Source organism: Tachypleus tridentatus, chromosome 2, assembly GCF_004210375.1.
Source record: "Tachypleus tridentatus isolate NWPU-2018 chromosome 2, ASM421037v1, whole genome shotgun sequence".
Taxonomy (NCBI): domain Eukaryota; kingdom Metazoa; phylum Arthropoda; class Merostomata; order Xiphosura; family Limulidae; genus Tachypleus; species Tachypleus tridentatus.
Genome location: NC_134826.1, coordinates 68,784,408 through 68,811,779, shown reverse-complemented (window position 1 = coordinate 68,811,779; position 27,372 = coordinate 68,784,408). Strand labels below are relative to the sequence as shown.

Here is a 27,372-nt window from a genome sequence, read left to right as displayed (position 1 = left end):
CAGGACTGGAAAGACCAACTTCAGGTGACTGACGGTGGTTTTTATACTTACCTGTTAGTCTTCCTGGCTGGTTATGATCATTACCATTCTGCTACAGGTAGTCCTTTACAACTTTGTTGACTGGATGTCAACATTGGTTTTTACACCATTTTCCGTTTTAATTGTCGTTTTGCTTTTATCTTCAATTACTTTTACAAATTTTACTCCATTTACTTGACTATCTTTTTACTGGACATTTGGTTACTCATTATTACGATTTTGCGTAGTGTCTTTTAAAACTTTTATTCTTTTACATTTTGATAATAGCTGCTATGACATAACCCAGAACCAGGACTGGAAAGGCCAACTTCAGGTGACTGATGGTGTTTCTTGAACTTACCTGTTAGTCTTCCTGGTGGGTTATGATCATTACCTTTTTGCTAGAGTAAATACCTTACAACTTCTTATACTCTGCCTTCTATCTTAACATTGTAGACTAGGTGTCAACATTGGTTTTATACTTTGTTTTACCTTCATTTCCATTTATGTCTATTACTACATTTATTTTTTATTTATTTTTTTACATTTTTACAGAATGTCTGGCGCAGATAGCCTCGCTACTTTGTGCCATAAAACACTAAATCAATCAATCAATCTAATTTGCAGGGTATGACCGTACATTCCAAACCCTCTTCGATGTTTCAAGTGTCAGAGGTTCAGCCACTAAAAGACGTCCTGTCGTGGTTCCCTGACATGTGGTCATTGTGGTGGCAAGGACCACGATGCCTATGAGTGTCACACAGACCCACATTGTGTCAACTGCAATGGTTCCCACCCTTCCTACTTTCATTCTTGCCCAAAATGGTTGGAGGAAAAAGAGGTGCAGCGTTTGAAAACGACTCATAACATCAGTTATCCTGAGGCTTGGAAATTGCTGTTTGCCACTCCATCTTGGACATATGCTGCTGCACTTCATTCTGCAACTACAGTGGGAGTGCAGACAGATCTCTGTGCCTCCAAGAGAATTGTTTTCAAAACAAATGAAAAGCTTTTTGACCTCCATGGTGAAAAAGGTTGATGAATCGACTTCTACACCCATCTCAGTTCCTTCCACACATTCCAACAAATCTCAAGATCCACATCCTTTGGTTTCAAATACAGGCATTTCTTCTGATACATCTTCTTCTCCCACCCCACAATGCAAAACAATCATTTGTTAGCATCCTCAGTCACTGGAATCCCCTTCCAACAAAGACCTGCCCAATCAACCCAGGGCAGCATCCATGGAGGTTGATAGACCTCCTCCGAATAGGGACAGTAAGGAAAAAAGACGTGGTCATAAACAGAAAGGTTCTCCAGCCTCTTCGCCTACCTGTCATTAAAAATGGCCACTTTGATACAATGGAACTGTTGAGGTTTACGTTCTAATCTGGATGACATCAAAACACTGATTGCTTCCTACCATCCTGTGTCTTTTCTTACAGGAAACATTTCTGAAATCTGCCAGTATAGTCATCTTTTGGTGGTTTTCTTTGTACAGAAATTATAGGCTGTGTGATGGATGAGTGCATGGAGGGGTGGCACTGTTGGTTGCTCAGCATGTGGCCACTGTGTCTTTGCCACTTGATACACCCTTGGAGGCAGTAGCCATCTGTGTTTTTTTGGGTCATACCATCACTGTTTGTTCTCTCTACCTGTTGCTTGGAGAGACATATAATCAATCAGACCTTGATGCTTTTATTGAGCAGTTGCCATCTCCCTTTTTCATCCTGGGGGACTTTGATAAACATCATCCCCTGTGGGGAAGTGATGATATTGATAGGAGGGGTTGCTCTGTGAAACGTATGCTGTCTGATCACAACCTATATCTTTTCAATACTGGTTTTTCTACTTGTTTCCATACACCTAGTCAGTCCTTTACTGCTATTGATTTCTCAATTTGCTCCCCTTCATTATCCTCCCATTTTTCATGGAGGGTTGACAATCTCCTAGGCAGTGTTTATTTTTCTATAGTTTTGAGAGAGACTGGCCATGGTCGATGCCACCCTACCTGCATGCCCAGGTGGAAGCTGGATCAGGCACACTGGTCCACTTTCACTGCTCTCGCAGAACTTGATCCTGCCATTGTGAATCAGCCATCAATAGATGACTGTGTGGCAGCGGTAACTGTCTGTATTATACAAGCCGCTGTGTATTCCTAAAACCTCGACACTTTTCCATGATATCCTCGTTCGTGGTGGAATCCTGCTTGCCACTTGGCACGGAAGGCTCAAAAACAGGCCTGGGATACTTTCCGTAGATATCCCACACTTTCGAACCACATCACTTTCCAATGGGCCTGTGCACATGCCAGGTTGGTAAGACGTCAAAGCCAGAAGGAATCTTGGATTAAGTTCACAACTAGCATATTATCTACCACCAGTTCCAAGGTCTTATGGGACAGGCTTTGAAAGGTCAGTGGGCACTACAATTCTGTCCTTCTCTCCATCTTACTCTCTGATGGCCATGAGGTAGCTGATGTCCAGAGCATCACCAATACTCTATACTGCTGGGTATCTAGCACTTCTGCTTGTTCATTCACCTTCTTGGCCATCAAGACTCGGGCAGAGCGTTCACCTCTTTCCTTTCGAATTGACTGTGTCTTTGACTATAATTGTCTCTTTACATTATTGGAACTGAAAATGGCCCTTCGTCGGTCTGGCAGTACATCTGTTGGACCTGATGGTTTACACTATGACGTGCTGCGTTATCTCTCTCCTGCTTCTCTTGATTTTCTTCTAATTGTTTTTAACCAGATCTGGCAAGAGAATGTTTTTGCTGATGCCTGGCACTAGGCTATTATCTTACCTTTCTTTAAACCTGGGAAGGATCCCAAGATTCCTTCAAACTACCCTCCAGTTGCTTTGACGAGCTGTCTCTGCAAACCTTAGAGAAGATGGTTAATGCTAGTCTTGTTAGGTTCCTCGAATCAACCTTTTCTCGCCCACCCAGTGTGGGTTCCGACAACAGCATTCTTACCACAGACCACCTAATTAGACTTGAAACATCAATCAGAGAAGCCTTTCTCAAACGCCAACATCTTGTTTCAATATCCTTTGACATTGAGAAGGCTTATGACACAACATGGAGGTATGACATTTTGCAATACCTCCATATATATATATATATATATATATGGGTTAAGTGGCCATTTACCCATGTTCGTGTGGGTTCGACACTTTCCTGTTCTTTTGTACAGGAACTTGGTCCCTCAGGGCTGTGTTTTGAGTGTCACTTCTCAGTATAAAGATAAATACCATCATTGAACAACTCCCTCTCACTGTTGCAAACAGGCTCTATGTCGACGAATTTCACATGTTGTGTCAGTCATCGAACATGAGATATATTGAGCGACAACTACAAACTGCCCTCAATCGTGTACTAAGAGGACTATGGCGAACTGCTTTAATGTTTCACTCTAAAACCGTTTACATGCACTTTTGTCGCCAACAGGGTATTTACCCTGATCCTGAACTCCGTATCTGTGAAGTTTCAATGCCAGTGGTCCCCGAGACCCAGTTCTTGCGGCTTATCTTTAACTGCAAGCTGACCTTTATATTACACTTAAAGCAGCTACGGGTCAAATGCACAAGAGCACTGAACATCCTCCGTGTCCTCTCTAGTGCCAGTTGGGGGAGCGGACCGATGTTCTATGTTAAAGATATCGTACTCTTATTCATTCAAAACTCGACTATGGATCAATGGTCTGTGGCTCTGCCACCCCTCAGCCTTAAAGATGCTGAACCTCATTCATCATCAAGGACTTTGACTCTGCACTGGGGCTTTCTGCATCTCCCCAGTTCAGAGCTTATACGTGGAATCTCACAAACCTTCTCTGCACCAACGCCATTTGCTACTGTCTTTACTGTATTCTTCAAAACTTCGCTCCTTACCAAAGCATCTCACTTAGAGTTGCGTTTTCCTTCCTCAGTGGGTCTTACTTTTTCAGAACAGATGGTCTGCCATTGCTCCTTTTGGCCTTTGCATCCAGGCACAATTGGATAAATTGGGTCAGTCCTTGGATAACATTGCAGAATCCACTGATCAGCCCATCCCACCCATGGCTTATTACAGCCCCCAAATGTGACCTTTCTTTAAATCTTCTGAACAAGGCAGATACTCCCAATTGGAAGTACTGTCTTTTATTTACTGAACATCTTTCGAACAACCATTCCATTACAATTTATACAGATGGTTTCAAATCAGGTAATTCTGTGGGCTCTGCCATGGTTTCTTGTGATTCGGTGGTTACGTGCAGAATACCCTCTACAGCTTCTGTGTTTACTGCTGAACTGCATACCATATCTCTTGCCCTAGATCATATTGAAGCTGATCAGTACTCCGACTACACTATTTATACTGACTCCGTCAGTTCTCTGCTGGCCTTGGAATCACTTCCCGTTGACTCACACCCTGTTCTCGCTGATATTCAAAACAGACTGGCCAATTTTTCATTAACATCTACTTTTATCCAGTTTGTCTGGATACCAGGCCACGTTGGTATTTGCAGGAATGCACTTGCAGACATGGCAGCTAAATCTATCTGCTCTGGCACTATCACCACTGTGCCTATTCCGTACGTGGACTATGGTCCTGTATTCAAGGCTCGGCTCCGTACCACCTGGCAGTCCACTTGGTGTGAGCAACGTGACAAGCTTTTTCAAATAAAACCATGAATTGGGCTTTGGCCATCTAGCTTCTGTAAGGTTCGGAAGGAGGAAGTTGTTCTAACTAGACTACGCATTGGTCACAGTTTTTTAACTCATCATTTTCTTTTATCTGGAACTAATGCACCAGTGTATAATTTGTGTTACACTCAAATCACCGTAAGCCACATTTTACTTTCTTGCCATCGTTACGACTCTCAACGACAGCACTATTTTAAACATGTTCTGTCCCAGGGTTTGTGTGTAACATTGGACAGTGTTATTGGTGATGGTGACACTGTCTGATAAAGTTTTTAGTTTTTTTATGGGCCATTAATATTTTTAACCTCATTTAAGTGTTTGATATTTATTCAAAGAGTTATTGTTCAGAGGGATTTGAAGAACATCCCAGAGTCAGAGATTCTCGCTGGTTTCTCTACCCAAAGAGTTTCTGCAGCGAGATGTACCTCCACTCACAAAGATGGAATTATGATGCTAACCAGTGTTCTCATTCTGACATTTACATCACCATGTCCACCTACCACCATCAAGGCAGGTTACCTTAATTGCAGGGTATAGCTATACATTGCAAACTCTTTCAGATGTTTCCAGTGTTAGCTGTTTGGTTACTCGAAGACATCATGTCATGGTTCCTTGATGTGCTCATTGTGGTGGCAAGGACCACAATACCTACGAGTGTAAAACAGACCCTCATTACATCAGTTGAATGGCAGTTACCCATCCTACTTTTGTTTTTGCCCTAAATGGTTGGAAGTAAGAGATGTGTAGCATTTAAAATCAATCCAAAACATTACTTACCCTGAGGCTCGAAGGTTGCTGTCCACCACTTTATATTGGACATATGCTGCTGCACTTTGTTCCACTACTCTAATGGGAGTGCAGACAGATCTCTGTGCCTCCAAATGAAAAGTCTTTTGACTTCCATGGTTAATGAAGTTGATGAATAAACTTCACCACCCATCTCTTTCCCTAACATACATTACTGGAAATCCCAAGATCCGTTTCCTTTGGTTCTGGGTTTGGGCATTTCCTTACATACATCTTTTTCTCCCACCCCATGATGCAAAACGATCATTTGTTTATGTCCTTAGTTGCTGGAATCCTTTTCCAACAGCAAAGACCTGCCCAAACAACCCAGAGCCAGACCCTTGGAAGTCAATAGACCTCCCTAGAAGAAAGACATGGATGAAAACAGAAGGGTTCTCCACCCAATTTGCTTGCACACAAATAAAAATGGCCACCTTGATATGATGGAACTGTCAAGGTTTAAGCTCTAATCTGGATGACGTCAAAACACTGATTGCTTCCTACTATCTTGCATGCCTTTCCTTTCAGGAAAGATTTCCAAAACCTGCTGATACAGTCACCTTTTGGCAGGTTTCAATGTACAGAAATGACGGGGTGGCACTATTGCTTGATCAGCAGGTGCCCATCCTGTCTTTGCCACTCAATACACCCTTAGAAGCCGTAGCCATCAGTGTTTCCTTGGATTGTATCATCACTGTTTGTTCTCTCTACCTGTCATCTGGAGAGACCAGTAATCAATCAGACCTTGATGCTCTCATTGAACAGTTGCCTTCTCCCTTTTTAATCCTGGGGGACTTTGATAGACATCATCCCTCTTGGGATGTGCTGATATTGATAGGAGGGGTCCCTCTGTTGAGCATATGCTCTCTGATCATAACTTTTCTCTTTTCAATAGCAGTTCTGTTATACTTATTTTCATGCACCTAGTCAGTCCTTTATTGCTATTGGTCTCTTGTTCTGCTCTCATTCACTATTTTCCCATTTTTCTTGGAGGATTGACCATAAACTGGTAGTGATTATTTTACTATAATTTTGAGAAAGACTGGCCATGGTCGATGTAACCTGACCCACATGCCTCTGTGGAACCTGGATCAGGCAAACTGGCCCTCTTTCATTGCTCTTGCAGAACTTAATCTTTACATCATCTGTAAGCCATCAATAGATAACTGTATGGCAGCAGTAACTGACTGTATTATACAAGCAGCTGCTCAGTGTATTTTTAAAACAAAGATATTCTTCACGATATCCTCATCCGTGGTGGAATCCTGCCTTTCACATGGCATGGAAGGCTCAAAAACAGGCCTGATATACTTTTCGTGTGGTATCTCACACTATCGCACCTCATAGTTTTCCACCAGGCTCGTGCACATGTTTGGTGGGTAAGATGTTAAAGCCAAAAAGAATCTTGGATTAGTTCACAACTGGTGTATCTTCTACCCCCATTTCCAAAGTCATATTGGACAAGATTTGAAAGGTCAGTGGGTAATATAATTCTTGCTCTCTAAGGGCCAGGAAATAGCTGGTACCCGGTGCATCACCAATACTCTAGGTGAAAGCTTTTGCTGGGTATTTAGCACTTCTTCCTCCACCTTCTTAGCTAACAAGACTTGGGTAGAGAGATCACCTCTTTCCTTTCAAGCTGATTGTCTGACTGTAATCATCCCTTTGCACTGGTGGAACTCAAACTGGCCCTTCATTGATTTGGCAGTACATCGGTCAGACCTGATGATGTAGACTATGAAATGCTGTGCAATCTATTTTCTGCTTCTCTTGCTATTCTTCTGATTGTTTTTAAATGGATCTGGCAGGAGAATGTTTTCCTGATGCCTGGTGCCACTACCTTTCTCTAAGCCTGGGAAGGATCCCAAGATTCCTTCAAACTACTGTTGAATTGCTTTGGCAAGCTGTCTCTATAAGACCTCAGAGGAGATTGTTAATGCTTGTCTTGTTTGTTTCCTAGAATCAACCTTCTCTCACCCACCCAGTGTGTGTTCTGACAACAGTGGTCCACCATGGACCACTTAATTCAATTTCAAACATCAATCAGAGAAGCCTTTCTCAAATGACAACATCTTGTATCAGTATTCTTTGATATTAAGAAGGCTTATGATACAACATGGAGGTATGGCATTTTGCAAGACCTCCATATATATTTGCTCATTTTTATTCAAATTTTATTAATGAACAAGAGATTCTAAGTTCATGTGGGTTCAACACTTTCATTGTTTTCCACACAAACTTGGGGTCCCTCAGGGCTGTATTTTGAGGGTCATACTTTGCAGTATAAAGATTAATGGCATCACTGAACAACTCCCTCTTACTGTTGCAAATGGACTATGTCAACGACTCTCACATCTCATGTCAGTCAAACATGTATATTGAGAGGCAGCTACAGACTGCCCTCAGTTGTTTACTGAAGTGGACCACAGCAAATGGCTTTAACTTTTCTCTCTCTAAAACTGTTTGCATGCTCTTTTGCCATCGATGGGGTATTCACCCTGATCCTGATCTCCGTATCGGTAAAGTTGTGCTGCCTGTGGTCCCTGAGACCAGATTCTTGGGGCTTATCTTTGACTGTAAGCTGACCTTTATACCACACGTCAAGCAGCTATGGGTCAAATGTACAAGAGTACTGAACATCCTCCGTGTCCTCTCTTCCACCACTTTGGGAGTGGATTGATGTTCTATGCTAAAGACATGCTCTTATTCGATTGAAACTCGACTATGGATCACTGGTCTGTGACTCTGCCAGACCATCGGCCTTAAAGATGCTAGAGCGTATTTATCATCAAGGACTTTGGCTCTGCACTGGGGCTTTCCACACTTCCCTAGTTCTGAGCTTATACATAGAGTTTCATGAACCTTCTTTGCATTTCTGCCATTTGCAACTGTCTTTACTATATGCTTTGAAACTTTGTTCCTTACCAAAGCATCCCACCTGGAGTGGTGTTTTCCTTCCTCGGTGGTTCATTCTTGTCCAGCACAGACGATCTGCCATTGCTCCTTTTGGCCTTCTTATTCAGGTGCAGTTGGATGAATGGGGCCTATCCTTGGATAACATTGCTGTATCCACTGGTCAGCCCATCCCACCATGGCTTCTTACAGTCCCCAAATGTGACTTATCTTAAAGTCATCTGAGAAAATCAGACACTCCCGACTGGAAATACTATCTGGTATTTGCTGAACATCTTTCAAACCATCCTTCCATTCCTATTTATATAGATGGTTTGAAATAAGTGAACTGTGTGGGCTCTGCCATGGTTTGTTGGGGTTCAGTGGTGTGCACAGAATCCCTCTGCGGCTTCTGTGATCACTGCTGAGCTGTACACCATTTTTCTTGCCCTGGATCACATATAAGCTAACCAGTTTTAAAATCACACTATTTATACTGATTTGCTAAGTTTTCAACTGGCCCTGGAATTGCTTCACGTTAGTTCACACCCTGTTCTTGCTGATATTTAAAACTGACTAGCCCATTTCTCTTTAACATCTACTTCTGTCCAGTTTTTCTGGATACCGGGCCACATTAGTATTCATGGGAAAGAGCTCGCTGACACAGTAGCTAAATCCATCTGCTCTGGCACTATCACTGCTATGCCTGTTCCATACATGGAGTATGGTTCTGTATTCAAGGCTCAACTCCGTGCCAGTTGACTTTGAGTGAGCAATGTGAAAACAAGCTTTTCCAAATAAAACTTTCTATTGGACTCTGGCCATTTTGCTACCATAAGGATTGGAAAGAGGAAGTTGTTCTAAGAAGACTATGCATTGGTCACAAGTTTTTAAATAATAATTATTTTATCTGGGACTGATTCACCAATATGTTGTCTGTGTAACACTCAGGTCACAATAAGCCACATTTTACTGTCTTGCTGTCGTTATGACTCTCAATAATGGCAACATTTTAAACATGTTCTGTCCCAAGGTTTATCTGTACCATTAGACAGTGTTATTGATGATGGTGGCACTGTCCACCTTGGAATTAATTTTAGGTTTTAAAGGCTATTAATTTTTTTAATGCTATATAGGTTTAATTTATGCATTAGACCTTTTTAGAATCAAAGTACATCTAGTTCGATTTTAAATTAGAAGATGGCCGTAATGTCAAATAGCTCGAAACTAGGACTGGAAAGGCCATCTTCAGGTGAAAACGCTGCGGTTTGAACTACCTGTTAGTCATCCTAGTGAGCTATAATTAAAGTTTTGCTACAAGTTGTGAAACTTTTTACTTTCTGAAAATGGCCAAGACTGGAAAGGCCCACTTCAAGTTACCAATGGTGTTTTTCGAGATTGCTTGTTAATCTTCGTGGCAAGTTATGATATAGAAAGTCCTTTAGAACTTGTATTACTGTAGTTTTTCTCTTACTGCTGTAGACTAGATGTAAAGATTTGTTTTAATGTTTTTTTGTTTTACCTTAATTTCCTTTTATGAATTTTACTAACTTTTTACCAGATGTTTGGCACAGATAGCTTAGTTGCTTTGTGCCATAAAACACCAAATCAACCAACGACAGACATACTGCTGTGCTATTTGGTGGCATAGTGATAGAAGGAGGTGTTGCAGTTTTATGTCAGAAAGGTGCATACTCATTTAGATGTAACAGTGCAGGACTGTCATGGGAAATCAGGTGGGAGCCTAAAAGCTAGTGGGAAGCAAGAAAGTTTGCATATAGAGGGCAGTACTGAATTAGAGCTGGAAGTGAGAGTAATGAATATCTATCAGAAATACATTTTCAATTTTGGGAAGGGTAAACTTTAGACTTTTTTAAAAGCAAAATATAATTAGTTAATGACAAAGGGTAAAGTAAAAACATGTTCAACATTAGTGGTTTTAACAGAAGATTTTAAACAAGAATTCATAATTCAAAGTTATATTATTTGTTTACTAGAAGAATTTTTAACGCAATTGTAGAATAGTTACAGGTGGTTGGCTTTCAAGTTTTGTAGCTTAGTATTAACATAGTGTAACCAGTAGCTATGCAATAACAAGGTCTGCAATAATAGGAAGAAAAATGCATTTTTAACAGTGTACATCAAAATCTGCAACATTTTGTGACAAAAGTTTTATGGACTTTTTGCAGGTTACGACCTTGATCATGTTGGATGACTGGATATCGGTAAACCACAAGATAGATGCAGATCACAATATTTTAAAGACTGAACAGGCCACAGAACAAACCTGAAGATTCATCATTCATTTACCATTACATAGTAACCTATAATTTTCAAAAATCCTGGATTTCATGAACAGCAACCCTCCTACTAGTACCATGCAGAATAGTACATATCCTTGGGTGACTCCAACATCTCTTAGTCACAAAAGTTGGCCTCCTGGATACCAGGCTAGTTTAACTGACCTCTTTCTTAAGAAAAACCCTCTTCATTTTGGAACAGGCATTTCTCAATTAGCTGCAGCGTCCAGCTACATAGAAAAAATGTCATCATTTAACGAGCATTCACAAAAGTGCCCCCACCCAGATGCTAAGGATAAACCTTACCCATGCGAGGTTTGCCAGCAGTATTTCTCTCTTTATAGCAGTCTGAAGTCTGATGGAGCCTGCAGTAGTAGCACCTCATGTAACATGTCTACTCACCCTAGTATCAGCCGACCATTGAGTGCTCCACCTGAACGTAAGCAGTTACCAACAACTTCACAGTCACCTACTTTGACTGCACAAAACTCCAGCCATCCTCAGCAGGCTCCTCTTGCTCTTCTTCCACCACCTCCTCCTCCTCCACCACCACCACCCCCACCTTCTATGCCTGTAAGATGTCAGGCAAATCATGTTGACTCCCAGATGGACCAACACCAACCCCGTCGGCCTCGGCCAGCACCAACCAAACAGTTTTTGTGTCCTGTTTGTCACAAGTACTTCACTCAGAAGGGAAATCTGAAGACCCACATGATGATTCACACAGGAGAGAAACCTTACTCCTGCCAGGTTTGTGGTAAAAGCTTTACTCAAAAGGGCAATGTTGATACACACATGAAGATTCACACAGGAGAGAAGGAATTTTCATGTGATTCCTGTGGTAAATGCTTTACCCAGAAAGGAAATTTGAAGACACATGTACGGAGTGTGCATACCAAAGAAAAGCCATTTGCATGTGGAGTTTGTGGAAAATGCTTTTCTCAGCGTGGAAATATGCACACCCATGTAAGAACCCACAACAAGGATGACCGCTTTCCTTGCACTATGTGCGGAAAAACTTTTTCGCAAAAGGGAAACTTGAAAACTCACATGCAACGTCACACTGGTCAGCTGCCTTCTCGTCGTTATGGTTCTCGAGGTGGTTCACGTTCCTGTCCTGTTGGACCTCGTCCAATGCTTCACAGCTCCAGATCTAACATAAACCAGTTTTCATCTTTTTCGCTTCATGAATCTTCTTCAGCTCCACCTGCTCATGGGTCTCCTCAAACCCATACTCCTTCTCTTAACCCTATCAATCTTGGCAAATCCTCTCAATCTCAAAATGGTCCACCAAGGCCTACTCCTAGCCCCTTTCAAAATGTTCCAAAAGCAACACCGGAATCACATTCCCAATCAGTTCCTCCTCGCAGTTCTCCTCTTCCTCAGGTATCTGCAAACTTGTCTTTAGGAGGGATCCATAGAACTCCCTCATCTACTCAGCCATCGTCTGTTTCTAGCCCATCACCCCCCAGCATGTTGAGTCACCCATCATCTTCAGTGTACCCCCACCAGCCATCTCCAACTCTTGCACCCCATTCAGAATGTATGATTCACCCGACGATGCATAGTCCCCCTGTCAACAATTCTCAGATGGGGCATGTAAAAAGTCCATCTCCTTGTGGCACTCCCGGTCAGCTACAATTCTCTGAACAAGAGAGTCGGCCCTTCTACTCTGCTCCGCCCACCCCAGTTCCAGCTCCACTGGCTCATTCCCCAAGGTGGCTCTCTCATGGCTACCAGAGACATTATAGTAGCTTCCAGGCCCCATCATCCATGAGTTCCTACACTCAGCACCCCACTCCTCTTTCTCGTCTTGCTCTTCTCAGCTCAAATGCAATGGCTCATCATCATACCTTAGGAAGCCCTCTTTCTGATGATAAACATAACACCAGCACTCCTGGGTTGTCAGGCCATCACATATCAGATGACCATTTTCACTCATCGACTAGCCCAGACTTTTCCCAGTTGCTTGATTGAAAAAACTAACTTAGCATTATTTTGTAGTAAAGATGCTAGTTAGTATGTCAGTGGTTTCTAAAATAAATAATTCAAGTGTGCTGTGGAGAATTCATCTGTTGGTTAACTTAATAGGTGTATTCACAATCATCCTAACCTAGATATGTCACAATCAAATCTACCAGAGTTTAGAAGTTTTATAGTTACTTCATCTTACCCAAGGTGATGTCATTCCTAGAAAAGTGAACTGTACACAGTATACTTTTCCATGAGGAACTTTGGTTTTTCATCACTACACAGCAGGACTTTGTTCTTTGTAAACTCTAAATGGTGATAATGAAATGTTTACTGTTGCAACTTGTGCCCATGTACAGTTATTTGATACGGAATGGTTTTGTGTTTCATTGATAGGAAATCTTTCAGGATGCAGACAGTGGTGCTTTTGTTTGAACTGTGATAACGTAACAAGACTTGAGTGTAGAGAAGACGTGGTACATATATTACCTGGATTCCTACTTTAGGCTTCAGCAACTGGAACTCTTTGGTCACTGCAACAAGAGTGGTGATTTTGGAAACCGGTGAGAAGGAATAAGACTTTTTTAATAGTTAGTGGCAGGGCTCAAAATTAGGTGTGGAAAGCTGTTAAAAAAACCCACTGAGTTCTAGTATTTAGCCATTGACCATCAAGGGTTACTGGCATTTTTTTGTCATTTGATAATTCAGCCCACTTGTAAACTGTAGTTTAAAATTAATGAAAAAAAAAAAGGGAAGTCTACACGTTTACAAAGAAAGAAAATGTTAAGATAATGTTTTCTAGCATGGTTTGCACTTTAAGAGAAACTGACAAATACTTGCCAGTGGCCAAGAAAATTATTTTCAAGCCCTTGGTAGTCCAACTATATGCGTGTACATAATGAAACATTTTAGTGTTTGTGAAACAAGCATTTGTATATGTACTTATTATCCAATCCCTTTCTGTTGAACATGGCAGCTGTTAGATGAGATTATGGCCTGTTCACTTCAGTTTTGAAAATGAAGGTTCCTGGATTAACTTTAAAGTGGTGCTGTTAAAAGATTTCTTTACAAAGTATCAGTGTCTGGCACCTTCAGAACAACACTTAGTATGTTGTAAATTTTGCACAAGTACTTGTATGTTTGGAAGATGGTGTCAGCTTTATTTGTATATAAAGAATATTCTACAGATGCAATTTTTTGTTGTTTGTTCCTTATGAAGGAACCGAAGACAGAGAGAAAATGTTTTTAGTCAATTAATGTTATGTTTTTATGAAAGTTTAAGTTTGAATGATAAATGAGAGAAATAGTTCAAACATTGAAAGAATGTTTTTGTTGAAAAAGTTTTCACTCCATTCTAAGTCTTTTGTTAAATGTTTTTCAAAGAAGGGGTGGGGGTTAAACATATTTTGTCTGTTGTTTTTTTATTATAAATTAAGATTAACAATCATGAAACTGGGTGAGAAGTGCATCATGAAACTGCTCTCACATAAACAATGATTTTTCTATACTTAAAAACATAGTTTTTGGTTGATGCACACTTTGTTTTTACTGTAAGTTGGCATATAATTGTGTATGGAGTACAAGACTATTGTTTCTTATGTTTTGACATTACTAGAGTTTAAATATACAACAAATTTTGTTTGAAGAGATTATGAATTTCATTTAACTTGAGCTACTAAATTGTTATCAATCTTTGTAAGGTTTCACCTTATCATTTACCTATATATATTATTTCTAGGCAGCACACTCTTCTAAGGTATGTTTTTACAGAATCTCAAACATAGCACTTACAAATTAGAACTTCTATAGTATATTTCATCCTGTGAGAAGTTTGCTAAACATACGAATTTTGTAGTCGTCATAATTGCAATCAAGCACTAAATATTCCATAGAAAACTGAGTCTTTATACAAGTAAAACTAGGAAAGCAGGAAAAAACAAACTGTTGAAGTAACCTTGTAAAAACAACAAAAAAAAAACACCAAGATAGAAGAATGAATTAGACAAGTGCAAGAAAATTGATCATACATTTAGATGATACACAAACACAGGTGATAAACTTTCATTTTAATTCTGTGTGATGTTATTCTAGCTGCAGGTTTTGTCAGTGTTTTTGTTGCTGTTAGAATTTAGTTTGTGTTAGTATTTGAATTTGCACCTGTTTTGTTGCACATTACCAAGTAAGTTTGTGTATGGGTGTTAGGGAGAACCTGAAATATTACTGAATTGCCATGTATTTAATGGATTATTTCCACTAAACCTGAATGCTAAGTACCTGAAAGGTCAAACTATATTATTATTATTATTAAAAAAAAACTATCTCAAAGCTTTCTAAGTGAAATCTAATGAATTAACAAGAAATGAAATCTGTCAGTATAGAAAATAAACTTGGAATAAGATCTTAAGTACTTCAGTAGTAAAGAAGAAAAACTTCCCCTTCAGTCACAAAATTTGGACCATAAAATTTCACTAAGCCTAATTATATGCTCTTTTAAGTGAACTGAGGAGAAAATGTATGCAAGGCTAAGTGGGGACTGCTGTTATCTGCAGTTGTTTTTGGACTGGAACTTATCTGATGTAATTCTTTACATATTATGATACCATTCAAGAATTGTTTAATTTTTCATTTAAAACCCAAGTCTATTATTGAAAGTTACCATGGTATAGTATGGTAGTGAAACTGAATGTGAACTCAAGTTAAAATAATTTATTATTCTCAGATAACATATAGCTAGTTTAACGGTGTGTATTTTCTCAGAATTTTATATTTTATTAAGATTGATTTGTAAGATTTTAACTCTAATGAAACATGATTTATGATTAAAATCTTGTACATTGTTTGAAAACATTCTAGGTTAGATTTTTTATAGTAGACATAATTGTATTTAGAAACCGAAAATAGCTATATTAGAACAAATAATTGTGTGTATCTCAAAGGCATTTGTAAAATTTACTGTTATCCAAAATGTTTAAATTGAAAAATAAAATTCTAGATCTGTCATTTAGAGAAAACATTAATATTGCAAATGATTTTTTATTGTAATAAACTGTTGTGAGCAATTGAAAAGGTGCACTACAAAATCTAAAATGTCTTCAATTTTAACATGTTTTAGTGGTTTTGGAATAAATTCATGTTATTTAGAAGTTCAGGTTTTACTCAACAGGTGGTTAAAGTTAGTGGATTGATTAATCTGATAGGTTTAAAATGACTAAATCTTAGATTATGCTGATGTTACAAAGTGTCATGTGCATGGATATTAAGTATCCCTTATGGTTCAGTTGGTTCTTGTGTATATTATATTCTTGTACTTTTGAAATCTAAGTTATCTTTTGTGATGGTAATTCCTTTCAGTATCAAAACTATCCACTGGTCAAAATTTCAGACAAACATAAATGGTGACTTTGTGTTGTCTTAGTGTTTTTTTTTTTGGTTATTTAGTATGATACTAAATGTAGGAATAATTAATCCAATAGCATACATTCATAAGACAATCTTATTGTAACTTTAACCAACCAACCTTCAGAGTAATTGATTAAAATGTCATCCTCTCCTCTCTGTAATGTGTGTGTGTGTGTGTGTGTGTGTGTGTGTGTGTGTGTGTGTGTAAGATGGTCTTATTGTGACAAGAATTAGCTAAATATTTGTTATTCTTTCTGCTATTATAGGCTGTAGCTTTAGTTTAATATACTTGTTTGAATTTTATGTTCTGGATGTTTGAAGGTACTTAAATGCTATCAACGTTATTTAATTATAATGCTGTTTGTTTGTTTGGGTTTTAAATAGGCTTCATCATACTTTTAACATAAACTTAAGTCCAAAGAATATCATTTGAAAAGTTTTGATGCAAACTGGTAAATTTAAGATGAAAAACCAAGTTAAGTGAACAGTGTGTGGTAGAAACTTGTGTAGAGTTATGGGTTAAATGTTACTAGAATTTACCACATTTGAAATGTGACAGTGTTAATACAGGAATACCTTATCAATTTTAATTACACAGTGTTTGCTTTAATATCAGTGTTAGAAAGGACATTAAAAACTTAGAAAGGCTTGACACCAGATTCCCTGTTTGATAATTTGACAAGCTTTGTAACATTCACACATTTTTCCAAGTGACCATATAGTAATTGTATTCAGGAGGCATTGTAATATATGACATGTGCATGTTCATGTATGTTTGTGTATGGAAACCTAGTACCTATGTTGAGGAAAAACCTTAGTTTTGTTTTGTAAAACTTTAATGTAAACTTAATTAGAAAGCTTTTTGAACTTTTCTTTTTGCCTAGTGCCCTTGATTTCTCTAAATTGTCAAAATGCCCAAAGACAATTGATAAGGATTAATTGATCATACATATGGAACCTTTTAATTTAAGAAAGTTACATTATGTTAATGTGAATAAAGGTAATTTGTTTAAAGCTAACAGCTGTCTGTGATTCGAGATGATAACGAATGGATGTATTGTAAGCACAGTTCATTGTCAATCTTGTTTATTCATTCATATAGCAGGTTATTAGTGTAGAAACAGTTAATTTATAATCAGTACATTGTTGACTGACGAGCTGAATTACATATTACTACAAGTGTTATAAAACAAATTAATTTTAAGGTGCTGAATGGTTCCTGCAGCTAGGGTTATAAACTGTTAGCCCACATACTTTTAAGTCGAGTAACTCACACCAGGTTGTATAGAACATCTCAAGAGTGTGGGGGGCAGCGTTTTTACTGATCTCACTACTGTATGTTGTTTGTTTTGATTCATAAGCTTTGCATCCTAGGTACAAACCTGCAATTTCTAACTCATAATTGCAATGTTTTTTAGAGTTTTTAAAATCCATTCTAATTTATGTTGTGCATTACCTTTAAAACCCCTAGATAAGTCAATCGTGAATGTTTACGATCTTTTAAGAAAAATGATTTTCGATACATTATTTAACTTCAATTTATTTCATACTTGTCTTATAACTCGACAGGTGGCACTACTTACCACGAATCTTGCCGATTTTCAAAATAGTTTGGAATCTCCAAGTGTAAGGTATCAATGACACTTACACGTGGTAAGGTTGTAAAGAGGTGACAAGAGTTCCTAGGTCTCTTTTTCGTACAATCCACATTGAACTTTAATTGATAAAACCCGTTTAAACTGCACAAGTATGCACGAGATGGACTTCTTAGAACAGTAACCGGATCATTGCAACAGCCAACTAGAACTTTTAATAAGTTTTTGTGTAAGAATTTGCTCGTGTTTCAGCACCACGCGTCTTCTAAAGCTCATGCCATCCTCAGGCATGCTGAAACTACTACAATACCATGTAAAGAAGAAACTTCATATTAAACCAAGTAGAGTTTTAGTTAAGTGTTTGAATGTATCATAGGAAAAAAGCCAACATGTTTTCTGTATTGAATCTCGGATGATTTATTTTATTAATGATCTGAGTAGAAAGTTTTCCTGCATATACATATATACATAATATTGCTTTGTTTATATTCCTTTACTCTTTTAAAGGTAATCGTACTTTATTTTGTGAAAAGCACTGAACTTTTTAAATGGTTCCTATCCAAGAAGCAAAACCGATTGTAGTCACTTCTGTTCGTTTTTCGATGTTTACGTGTTTGTTGAAAACATGGTTATACCATGTAAAATATGTTAACCAATACAAACTAACCACAAAACTTTAATAACGCGAGGATTTAGGGTTTCGATCCCTGTGGTGGACACAGCAAATTAGGCCAACAGTGCTTCAAACAAAACGAACACTTTTTTTTTTGCCGTAGTTATCTTTCTTGTCTGGATAACATTTAAGTTCTCACTGCTGAATCGGGTGGTTCTCAGCACTGGGGCTGACGAAAGTAGTTATGTAGAAGCGACTGGTGTGAATATTGTGAAACAACGATATAATTAGACATGTAAATAGGTGTTTCAGCAAGAAAAACAATTTCCAAATACAGTCTGTGATATATGTTCTATCACGCTCATTGGACGTAAGAACCTCCCTCTTTTATATTTAGGGAGCGTGTGTTTTGTTGTTGTTTTCATCTGTTTATGGTGATAAATATTGGCTGCATTTTCATCGTTTTTCATTTGTTTGTTTCAGAAACCGGTAACTTAAAAATTCGCGTAACATTTCGCTGAAAACTAATTATTAGCGAGCACTGTTCGATATTGTCACGAGCAAACAATAGTTTTGTGGTTTAGCTTGTATATTAGTCTGTTATAGCGCATGCGTCAGACGCTATGCTATGTAATTTTATATTGCTGGTGTTTTTATGCTTGAAATGTAACCATTGAGTTAGCAGAGAAAAAGCAGTTTAGTTCTTAGATATTTTTGTTTCAATGTTGCCATTTATTAAAATGTTTTAAGTGTTATATTTACGAAAGATATTTTAGGTTTAGCACAAGTCGGGTCGGAGAACGTTTGTAATATCTAGTTCGAAAATTGTATTGTTTTAATTTACAGTTTTAAGTGATTGTATTTTAAAATAAACGTGACCATAACTTCTATGAAACTAGATTGAAAAGCATTTAATTTTGTTTGTTTTTATCCTAAAGCACGGTAATAAATGTTATATACAACAAAAATTAAGATATTTCTTTAGAGAATACTTACATAAACTCTTGGGTTTAAATTGTTTTATTTGGACGAGTGCATTTCCTTTCATCTAACGAAAATGTTTACCAACGAGTAGATGGCCATATTCACTGAGCATATTATTTCATTGTTTTTCTTGCTTGTTGGAGATTTTTTGTAATATTTATTTGTTTCTAATCTGGATTGCTGACTTTCCACGCTTTGTAAAGAAAATGGATAATAAAAGTTCTTTATCATATCGCGAGTTGCTTTGCTTTAATTTCATTAGTTATACGGGTTTCTTTAAGTGTCATCTAATGAAATATTAATTCCCTTATATTAATGAAACGAAAATTGTGATACAGATAACACTATGTAACAAATTTACTTTTTCTTGTTCCTTGGCAGAAAGTATTATTTCCCAATTGCTTAAGCCTAAAGTAAATAAAAAAGACCTATTTTTCTCTTCAAACTTTGCTTTTGCGACTTGGGTAATAAACATTTCAAATTTCCCCATTTTCCAGAATATTCCAGATAGATTCAGTGCTGAGTAGCTGATAGAGAATTTTCAATAACTTTCTCGAATATTGTAAAACTTACGAGAATTTTTTATTATATAATATATTATATAATTATTTTTTTATTATATATTATTATATATAATATATTTTTTATTATATATATATATATAATACTATATACACACACACACACACACACACACGGGCTCACCACTTCTGACTTTATCAGAGATGTCATCAAGAAGCTGCAAGCATTCTCCATACACATTCTACTATGTATGTGGTCAATTTATCAAGGCAAGAGCGAAAATGTACTCTGACAGCATATGCTAAAATATCTTAAGCCTACAAGGCATATTTCGGCATGCCAGTCGGGCATCAAGACAAATCCTGGGCACGTCATTTTATCTGCGCGCACTGTAAGAAACTAGAAAGTAAGACGAACAATATTTGCTTTGAAGTATGATGAGTATGGCTGGGATGTTATCAGAGACTTCAAAATGGTGGCATTCCTGATGGGTCTTTCTAAGGAGGCTTTACCAAGTTTCCCTGTTACCTTTGCCTTTGGGACAGCAAGGTCACCTCAGTGCACTACATCAGGAAGCACTGGCCACAACGAACCGAGTTCTCTGTGGGGAGGCACAGTGTCAGGTGTGAGCCACTAGTGGACCTCCAGAAGGTGTTCCTACCATTGCACATAAAATTGGGTCTTATAAACAATTTGTCACAGCTCTTGATAATGAGTCTGCAGCCTTCAAGTACCTTCCAGACTTCTTCCCTAAGCTGTCAGGCAAAGATCAAAGCTGGTGTCTTCGTTGGACCACAAATGAAGATCCCGGAGTGCAAAGAATTCTCCAAGAAGCTCAGTTGGAAGGAAACAAAAGCTTGAGGCAGCTTTGTCACGTGGTTTGGGGCTTCTTGGGCAATCACAAGGCTGAAAATGATGTGAAACTGGTTGAGGATCCTGTGAATACTAAGGAAAAATGGGCTGCAGGATGTCCCTGAAACTCCATATCCTGGATGCTCGTCTTGATAAATTCAAGGAGAACATGGAAGCATACTCAAAGGAGCAAGGTAAGTGCTTCCACCAAAATATACTGGACTTTGAACGCCGCTACCAAGGAGCGTACAACGAAAATATGATGGGAGACGATATTTGGGGGCTGATTTACACTACAGTCGCAAATCTCGAAAAACTACTCGCTGCTAAACATTTTTATTCATTCTTGTATAACTAGTATAAATACATGTTAATCTTGATTCATTTGTTGTTTTATTCAGATCTTCTGTAAATAAAAATGTGCAAATTTGCTCGTTTTTACAGGGAAAATGGATAATGAAATTTAGAAATTAACCTAAGTCAGAAAAGCAAAGTTTGAAGGGAATAATGGCCATTTTCTGTATTTTTACAACATAAACAATTAAGAAATAACATATACTATCAAAGAGTTGCATAGTGTAATGTTTCGTTATTGTTTTATAAATATGTACGCCTTCAAGTAATATTAATGAAAAGGAAGTGGAGGGTGCAGTGTCCAGTATTTAGGGATATGAGGTTCCGTTATTCGCAATTTGGGGGAATGCGTGTGTCGTAGGAATGACAGTCATATTCCATAATTCGATCTGAAAAGTTGGCGATGGGTGGTGTTGAGTGTTCGAGCAGGAATAGCTAGTGCAAATATTCCACCCGTGGCTTTGCGCGAAATTCGACAATGTGTTTAGAGAAGGGTTAAAACTAAAACATTATTTCTGGGCAGTGCTACATATTTAAGATAATGGGGAATAATATATGTATTCTGGCTTATAGTTGTTGTTGTTGTTTTCGTATTTAAAGCTTTGGAGTACCCACTAACTAAGACAGTTCTATACTGCCCTGTTTTTCAAACCATATGTGGGATTAAACTTATTTTTCAGTCGCATTGATTCATTTATTTTATTTAGCCTAACATTTATCGAAGTGACTATTATCTGCACCAGTAAAGATACGCATCTAGAACACTGTGCGAGTTTTACAGTCAATAAAAAAATAGTGAACAATAAACACTTTAAAAAGTTTTGCTTTTCTCCGAAACTCCTTTAAAAACTGAAGTTAAAAATATTTGAATAGAAAATTTTAGTTCTCGTTATCGACGAGAAAATCCCGTTAGTTAGTTAGGCAAGAAAAATCCTTAACATGAAATAAAGGTAATGTTTGCGTTTAATTTCTTGATCTTTAAGATGAAATTAGTAAATAATTAGATTTACTATTGTAAATTGTACCAATTGTTATATAGGGGATAAGCCAACACTATATATAACAATGATGAAGATTCATATGAAAATCAATATTCACAGCAAACTATTAATTAAAACAAATTGGAACTAATTTAAATTTGAATAAAACTAAAATCATAATATTTTAAAACAATTCAAAAGGCATGACTGTTGAGTGAAAATGTTCAAGGTAATAGCACCTAAAAGCATTAGGAGGTATTCCATCTACCAGATACAGTTTAACAAAAACAAATGAATGACGAGGTAGCTATCATAGATCATTTAGAGGTTATGTGTTCGGTGGTACACCCAATAACGTTTCAACATCTACTACAGTTCACTTTGCCCACCCAGTTATGGGCGTGGTAGTCACTCCTACAAGGTTTAAGATTTGAAAATCTTAATAGAAATTTTGTTGTTATACAACGCCGTTACTTTCTGCCCTTATTAGACACCAAATCTCCACGGTTGAGACAATTATTAGGAAGTAGCAAGAACCATAAACCACCTACCTCAGTAGTGCAGTATTAACTGCACTAACCCATCATCCTCCCTTGTAAACCTCATTCATATATAAACCAGGCAAGCTGAAACAAGTACAGTACTTGCGGTTGGCCATTCCGGTCCGGCACACCCTGGAAGTAACTTTTGAAATAACATTTAAAGCTAGTCTTTATAGACTTTAGATATCATTGAAATGCTAGCGATCCCTCAGGATCACAAGATAGAAATAAGATAACTATTTCCTTTGAAAAAGATTTATATTTTAACAATTTTTAATTTAATTGCTATCCTTTGAACACTATAATGAAATGTTATTACTGTCAATTATGTTTTTAGCTCGAAGTAATTATTTCGTTTATTAAGACATACCGAACTACACTATGTGGGGTAAGTAAGTAGCACAAGGATGGGAAAGTTAAATTCTTGTTGGTTTCTTTATCAAATATTGTTAAATGCACCGTTTCCTGTAAAAGTAAAGTCTAATCAAGTATTTTCGGAATTGTATACAAAAATGATAAATTGTTTGTTTTTTTAAATTTCGCGCAAAGATACACCAAGACTATCTGCACTAGTCGTCCATAATTTAGCAGCGTAAAACTGGAGGGAAGGCAGTTCGTCATCACCAACCACCGCCAACTCTTGGGCTACTCTTTTACCAAAGAATATTGGGATTGACCGTCACATTATAACGCCCCCAAGGCTGAAAGGGCGAGCATGTTTGGTGCGACAGGGATTCGAACCTGCGCTCCTCAGATTACGAGTCCAACGCATTAACCCACATGGCCATGCCGGGCCGAACTGGTAAATCGAAGTATGTAAAATAAATATTTACATTCCATTTTATGGCCTTTTAATATTAGCAATATGATTTAATGTGCTTTTGCAAATGTTTCAGTTGTTTTCATTTCGTTAATTGGAATTTGCGCATTGTTTTTTTTTTCTACATATAAAACCAAAATTACAAAGTTTATCAATAGAAGTAATGAAAAATTATTTTAGAAATAATAGAAGAAACGTTTACTTTCCATTTACGTAAATGCAGTATATTTATAAAATGTATACAATTAATTTGTATAATTAAGAAGAAATAATTCCATTAAAAAACACACAACGAGGAAAATAAGCTTTAATATTTAAATTTTTGGTTATTTAAACCATTTAATTCCAAAATTATTTTTAAATCTTGATCTTTAATATTTCTAAACAACTTGTAATGATATGATTATTAAATGAATCACTAAAATTATCAATTATAAAGTAGATTATCAGGTTATTCAGGAATAAGGCCTTGAATAAATGTTTCATGCTTGAAAATGTAGAGGTTATGTTGGATAGTGAAAATTAAGTTGTAGCAACTTAACAGGAAATATTTAATGTTGAATACTTCTGTGGATTAGATGAGAAAAATAAACCATCGTTAATTTTATATTTTAGACTTATCACTGTATACGACTTTTTTACCCTGTTCGTGAGCTTATATCTTGGAAAAATAATTCCAATTTATTCTTAATTAAACCCAAAGTAAGATCTTTAATACTAATGTTTTTAATTCAAAATGTAATTCACATTTTGATTAACGTTTTACCTTTTGTGCCATTTAAACATAAAATATTAGTAAATGTATCAAAACTGATTGTTTTGGAATTTCGCACAAAGCTACTCGAGGGCTATCTGTGCTAGCCGTCCCTAATTTAGCAGTGTAAGACTAGAGGGAAGGCAGCTAGTCATCACCACCCACAGCCAACTCTTGGGCTGCTCTTTTACCAACGAATAGTGGGATTGACCGTCACATTATAACGCCCCCACGGCTGAAAGGGCGAGCATGTTTGGCGTGACCGGGATGCGAACCCGCGACCTTTAGATTACGATCCGAGTGCCTTGGACACCAGGTCACGAGTCGCACGCCTAACCACGCCTGGCCATGCCGGGCCCGTCAAAACTGAAGTTTAAATCCACGCATAAGTAAGAAAATAAATAACTTTTTATATATATATTACAAATGTCTATTTGAGATAAATGTCTAATAGAAGTAGTCCTGTTTGAAGATTGGCATTTTTTTAGAATCCTGCTTTAATCCGTGTAAGTAAAGAATTTGTTCTTTTGAATTAAAACAGTCTTGTTCCGTTAGTAAATTATTATTGTAACTTTTTAAATAGTACTTTTACACTGGCAAATGGGTGTTTGTTAAAAATATGTATTTGGAGAGAATGTGGAAAACCCTTGTTAGTTTGCGATGTATGCATATTATTTTAGGCCCCTCAGTAATACAGCTATATGTCAGTGAACTTAAGTACCCGTGGTGTAGCTTCTTGCTCAACTTCAAAACAAACAAACTATTAATTTTTAGATGTGTAAAATTAGAATTTTGTTCTGTATATTCTAACCCACACATATCACAAGTTAATAAATAAATTAGATTATTGATTTCACACAATGGTATATCTTTATAAAAAAATAAGTTGTTAATCCGTAGCTATTGCAAATAATTTTTCCATCCGTTGATGTAGCATATTGAAGTTCCTTATGAACAGTTATCTAGACAACTAGACAAATAAATGTTAAAGAGAGTTGAAAAGATAAAAGGGAGATAAATTAGTACTTTAACAGAAATGGACAAATAGAATAGGTTTAAGTAAATACTATAAATTGCATCAGTTGTTAATGGCTATAATAACAGATTTCATCTTTATACAAATTATTAATAATTTAAATAAAGCTATTAAAAACCATAGTATTTGCTAGCAAAGTATAAAAGGTATAAGTTTTAAAGGAACATGTCTCCAGTCATAGCACTATAAAGCGACGAGGATATTATATCTACCAGATACAAAAAAAAAGAAAGAAAAAAGAATCACGAGACAGCTGTCACGGATTGGGTATTGGGTGCTTCTCAACCTTTTCCAATATCATTTTTTCACAATAGCCCTTTCGCCCCAATTCGTAGAAAAAGACATAAAAGTGTGAAATTAACATGTAAAAATATTTATTATGAATTAAATAAACCACAAATATAACAAAACATAAATGAATTTATCAAACTAAAATTAGAATGAATAATGACAGTCAGTGATTTGTTTTTAGTTCTTGAATTTGTTGTATAATTAATCATTTTCATTCATCCTGTTATTTTCATTCAAATACATCCTAATCTCATTAACCTCTGGGTGAGCCATTTACCCAGTTGAGAATAACTGCTTTAACCCACAACGTCTGAACATCTACTACTGTTCACTATCTGCAGCCAGTTATGGGCATGGTAATCACCCCTAAAAAAGCTTAAAATTTGAAAAATAACACCACAGTAGAGATTGTGTTGTTAAGAGCCACTCTTAATTTTTGCCCTTATTAGCCACCCAGTCTCCACCGTACAGACAATTATTACAAAGTAGCAAGAACCATAAACCCTTACCTCAGTAGTGCATTAATTACTGAGCACCCATCCTCCTCCCTTTGTCAACCGTTTGATTATGATTTGAGTTCTTACAGGTAAGTGTGAGGGCTTATAACACTAAAAATCTGACTTCAAACCCGCAGTAGGTAGAACACAGATAGCCTTTTGTGCAACTTCAGACTTGGCAACAAACAAACGTTGAGATTCTTTACTTCTTTACCAGGTTTTTAACACACAAACAACTATAAAATTTTAAATGCCTGCCAAAGAAAAATTGTGTTGGTAAGCAAAATAATAATTAATTAAATTTTTAAGGTAAAAATCCATAGAGCACGAACTGTCGTCCACAAAACTGAGATTGGTTTCGTTTAAATATATTAACCCCCAGTGAATTAGCGGTAAGCCATTGGACTTGTAATTCTAATAATAGAATTTCGATAACCATGGTAGGTAAAGACCGATAAGTCACCATGTAGCTTTGCTCTTGACAAAAAGCAAACCATAAATAGTAAGAAAAAAAATTTATGCGTAGAAACCTCCAAACCTTTTATTTATTTTTCAGATATCACTTGTGGGAAATCGCTACAAATCAAACATTATTTCGGCCTACTGCATTATATGTGAAGATAAGGTATATCTATGTAGTATTTAAAATTAATTATTTTCCCAAGGATAAAAAAGAATGCCTACTCTAACAAGAGGTTCGGCAGAAAATGAATTATAATCTGTCTGAATTGAGAAAAGAGACTGGACAACAAATTTCAATTTTCTGTGAAGAAAAACAATTATTTTTCGAACAAAAACAACACTCATGTTATCAGGAGACGTGCTCGTAGAGCAAAAATTCCTCTTTAAATGCACATAGATCTAAACTGGCGTGTAAATCTAAAAGAATCAATCACTACGTAGTTGTTGTCGAATAGAATCAACTCTCCGAGAGATCCGGGCATAGCCAGGTGGTTTAAGGCACTCGACTCGTAATCCGAAGGTCGAGGGTTCGAACTGCCGTCACACCAAACATGCTCCTCGAGTAACTTTACGCGAAATTAAAAACGAACAATTATTTTTATTAGTTTGTTTGGAATTTCACGCAAAACTAAATGAGAGTTATCTGCGCTAGCCGTCCCTAATTTAGCATTGGAATTCTAGAGGGAAGGCAGCTAGCCATCACCACCAACCCCCAACTCTTGGGCTACTCTTTTATTAACGAATAGTGGGATTGATCGAAACATTATAACGATCCACGGCTGAAAGGGCGAGCGTCTTTGGAGTGACAGGGCTTCGAACCCACAATCCTCAGATTACGAGTCGAGTGCCTTGACCACCTGGCCAATTATTTATATCAACTTTAAATATTGTAATGAGTATTCTAACATACAGTACATTATATACACACTAATTTATCTTATGCTAGTGATAACAGACACAAAACATAGTTCTATTTATGTTAAAGTTTTATAAGATCACCTAATATAAAACAAATT

The 27,372-nt window shown here is 37.1% G+C and overlaps 1 protein-coding gene across 2 annotated transcripts in view; it reads left to right on the top strand.

Annotated features, from left to right (window-relative positions):
• Nucleotides 1-19,477, top strand: part of LOC143244134 (uncharacterized) — a 43,068-nt gene extending 23,591 nt beyond the window's left edge. The window contains exons 2-3 of one of the 2 annotated variants that reach the window (XR_013024908.1): nucleotides 10,574-13,218; nucleotides 17,624-19,477. Coding sequence is in view for 1 of the 2 variants with exons in the window: in XM_076488265.1 (XP_076344380.1) it covers nucleotides 10,736-12,661 (1,926 nt within the window). In the remaining variant the exon portion in view is untranslated. Of the gene's footprint in view, nucleotides 1-10,573 lie in introns of both variants that reach the window. The other variant, XM_076488265.1, reaches the window with a different exon arrangement.
• The last annotated feature ends 7,895 nt before the right edge of the window (nucleotides 19,478-27,372 follow it).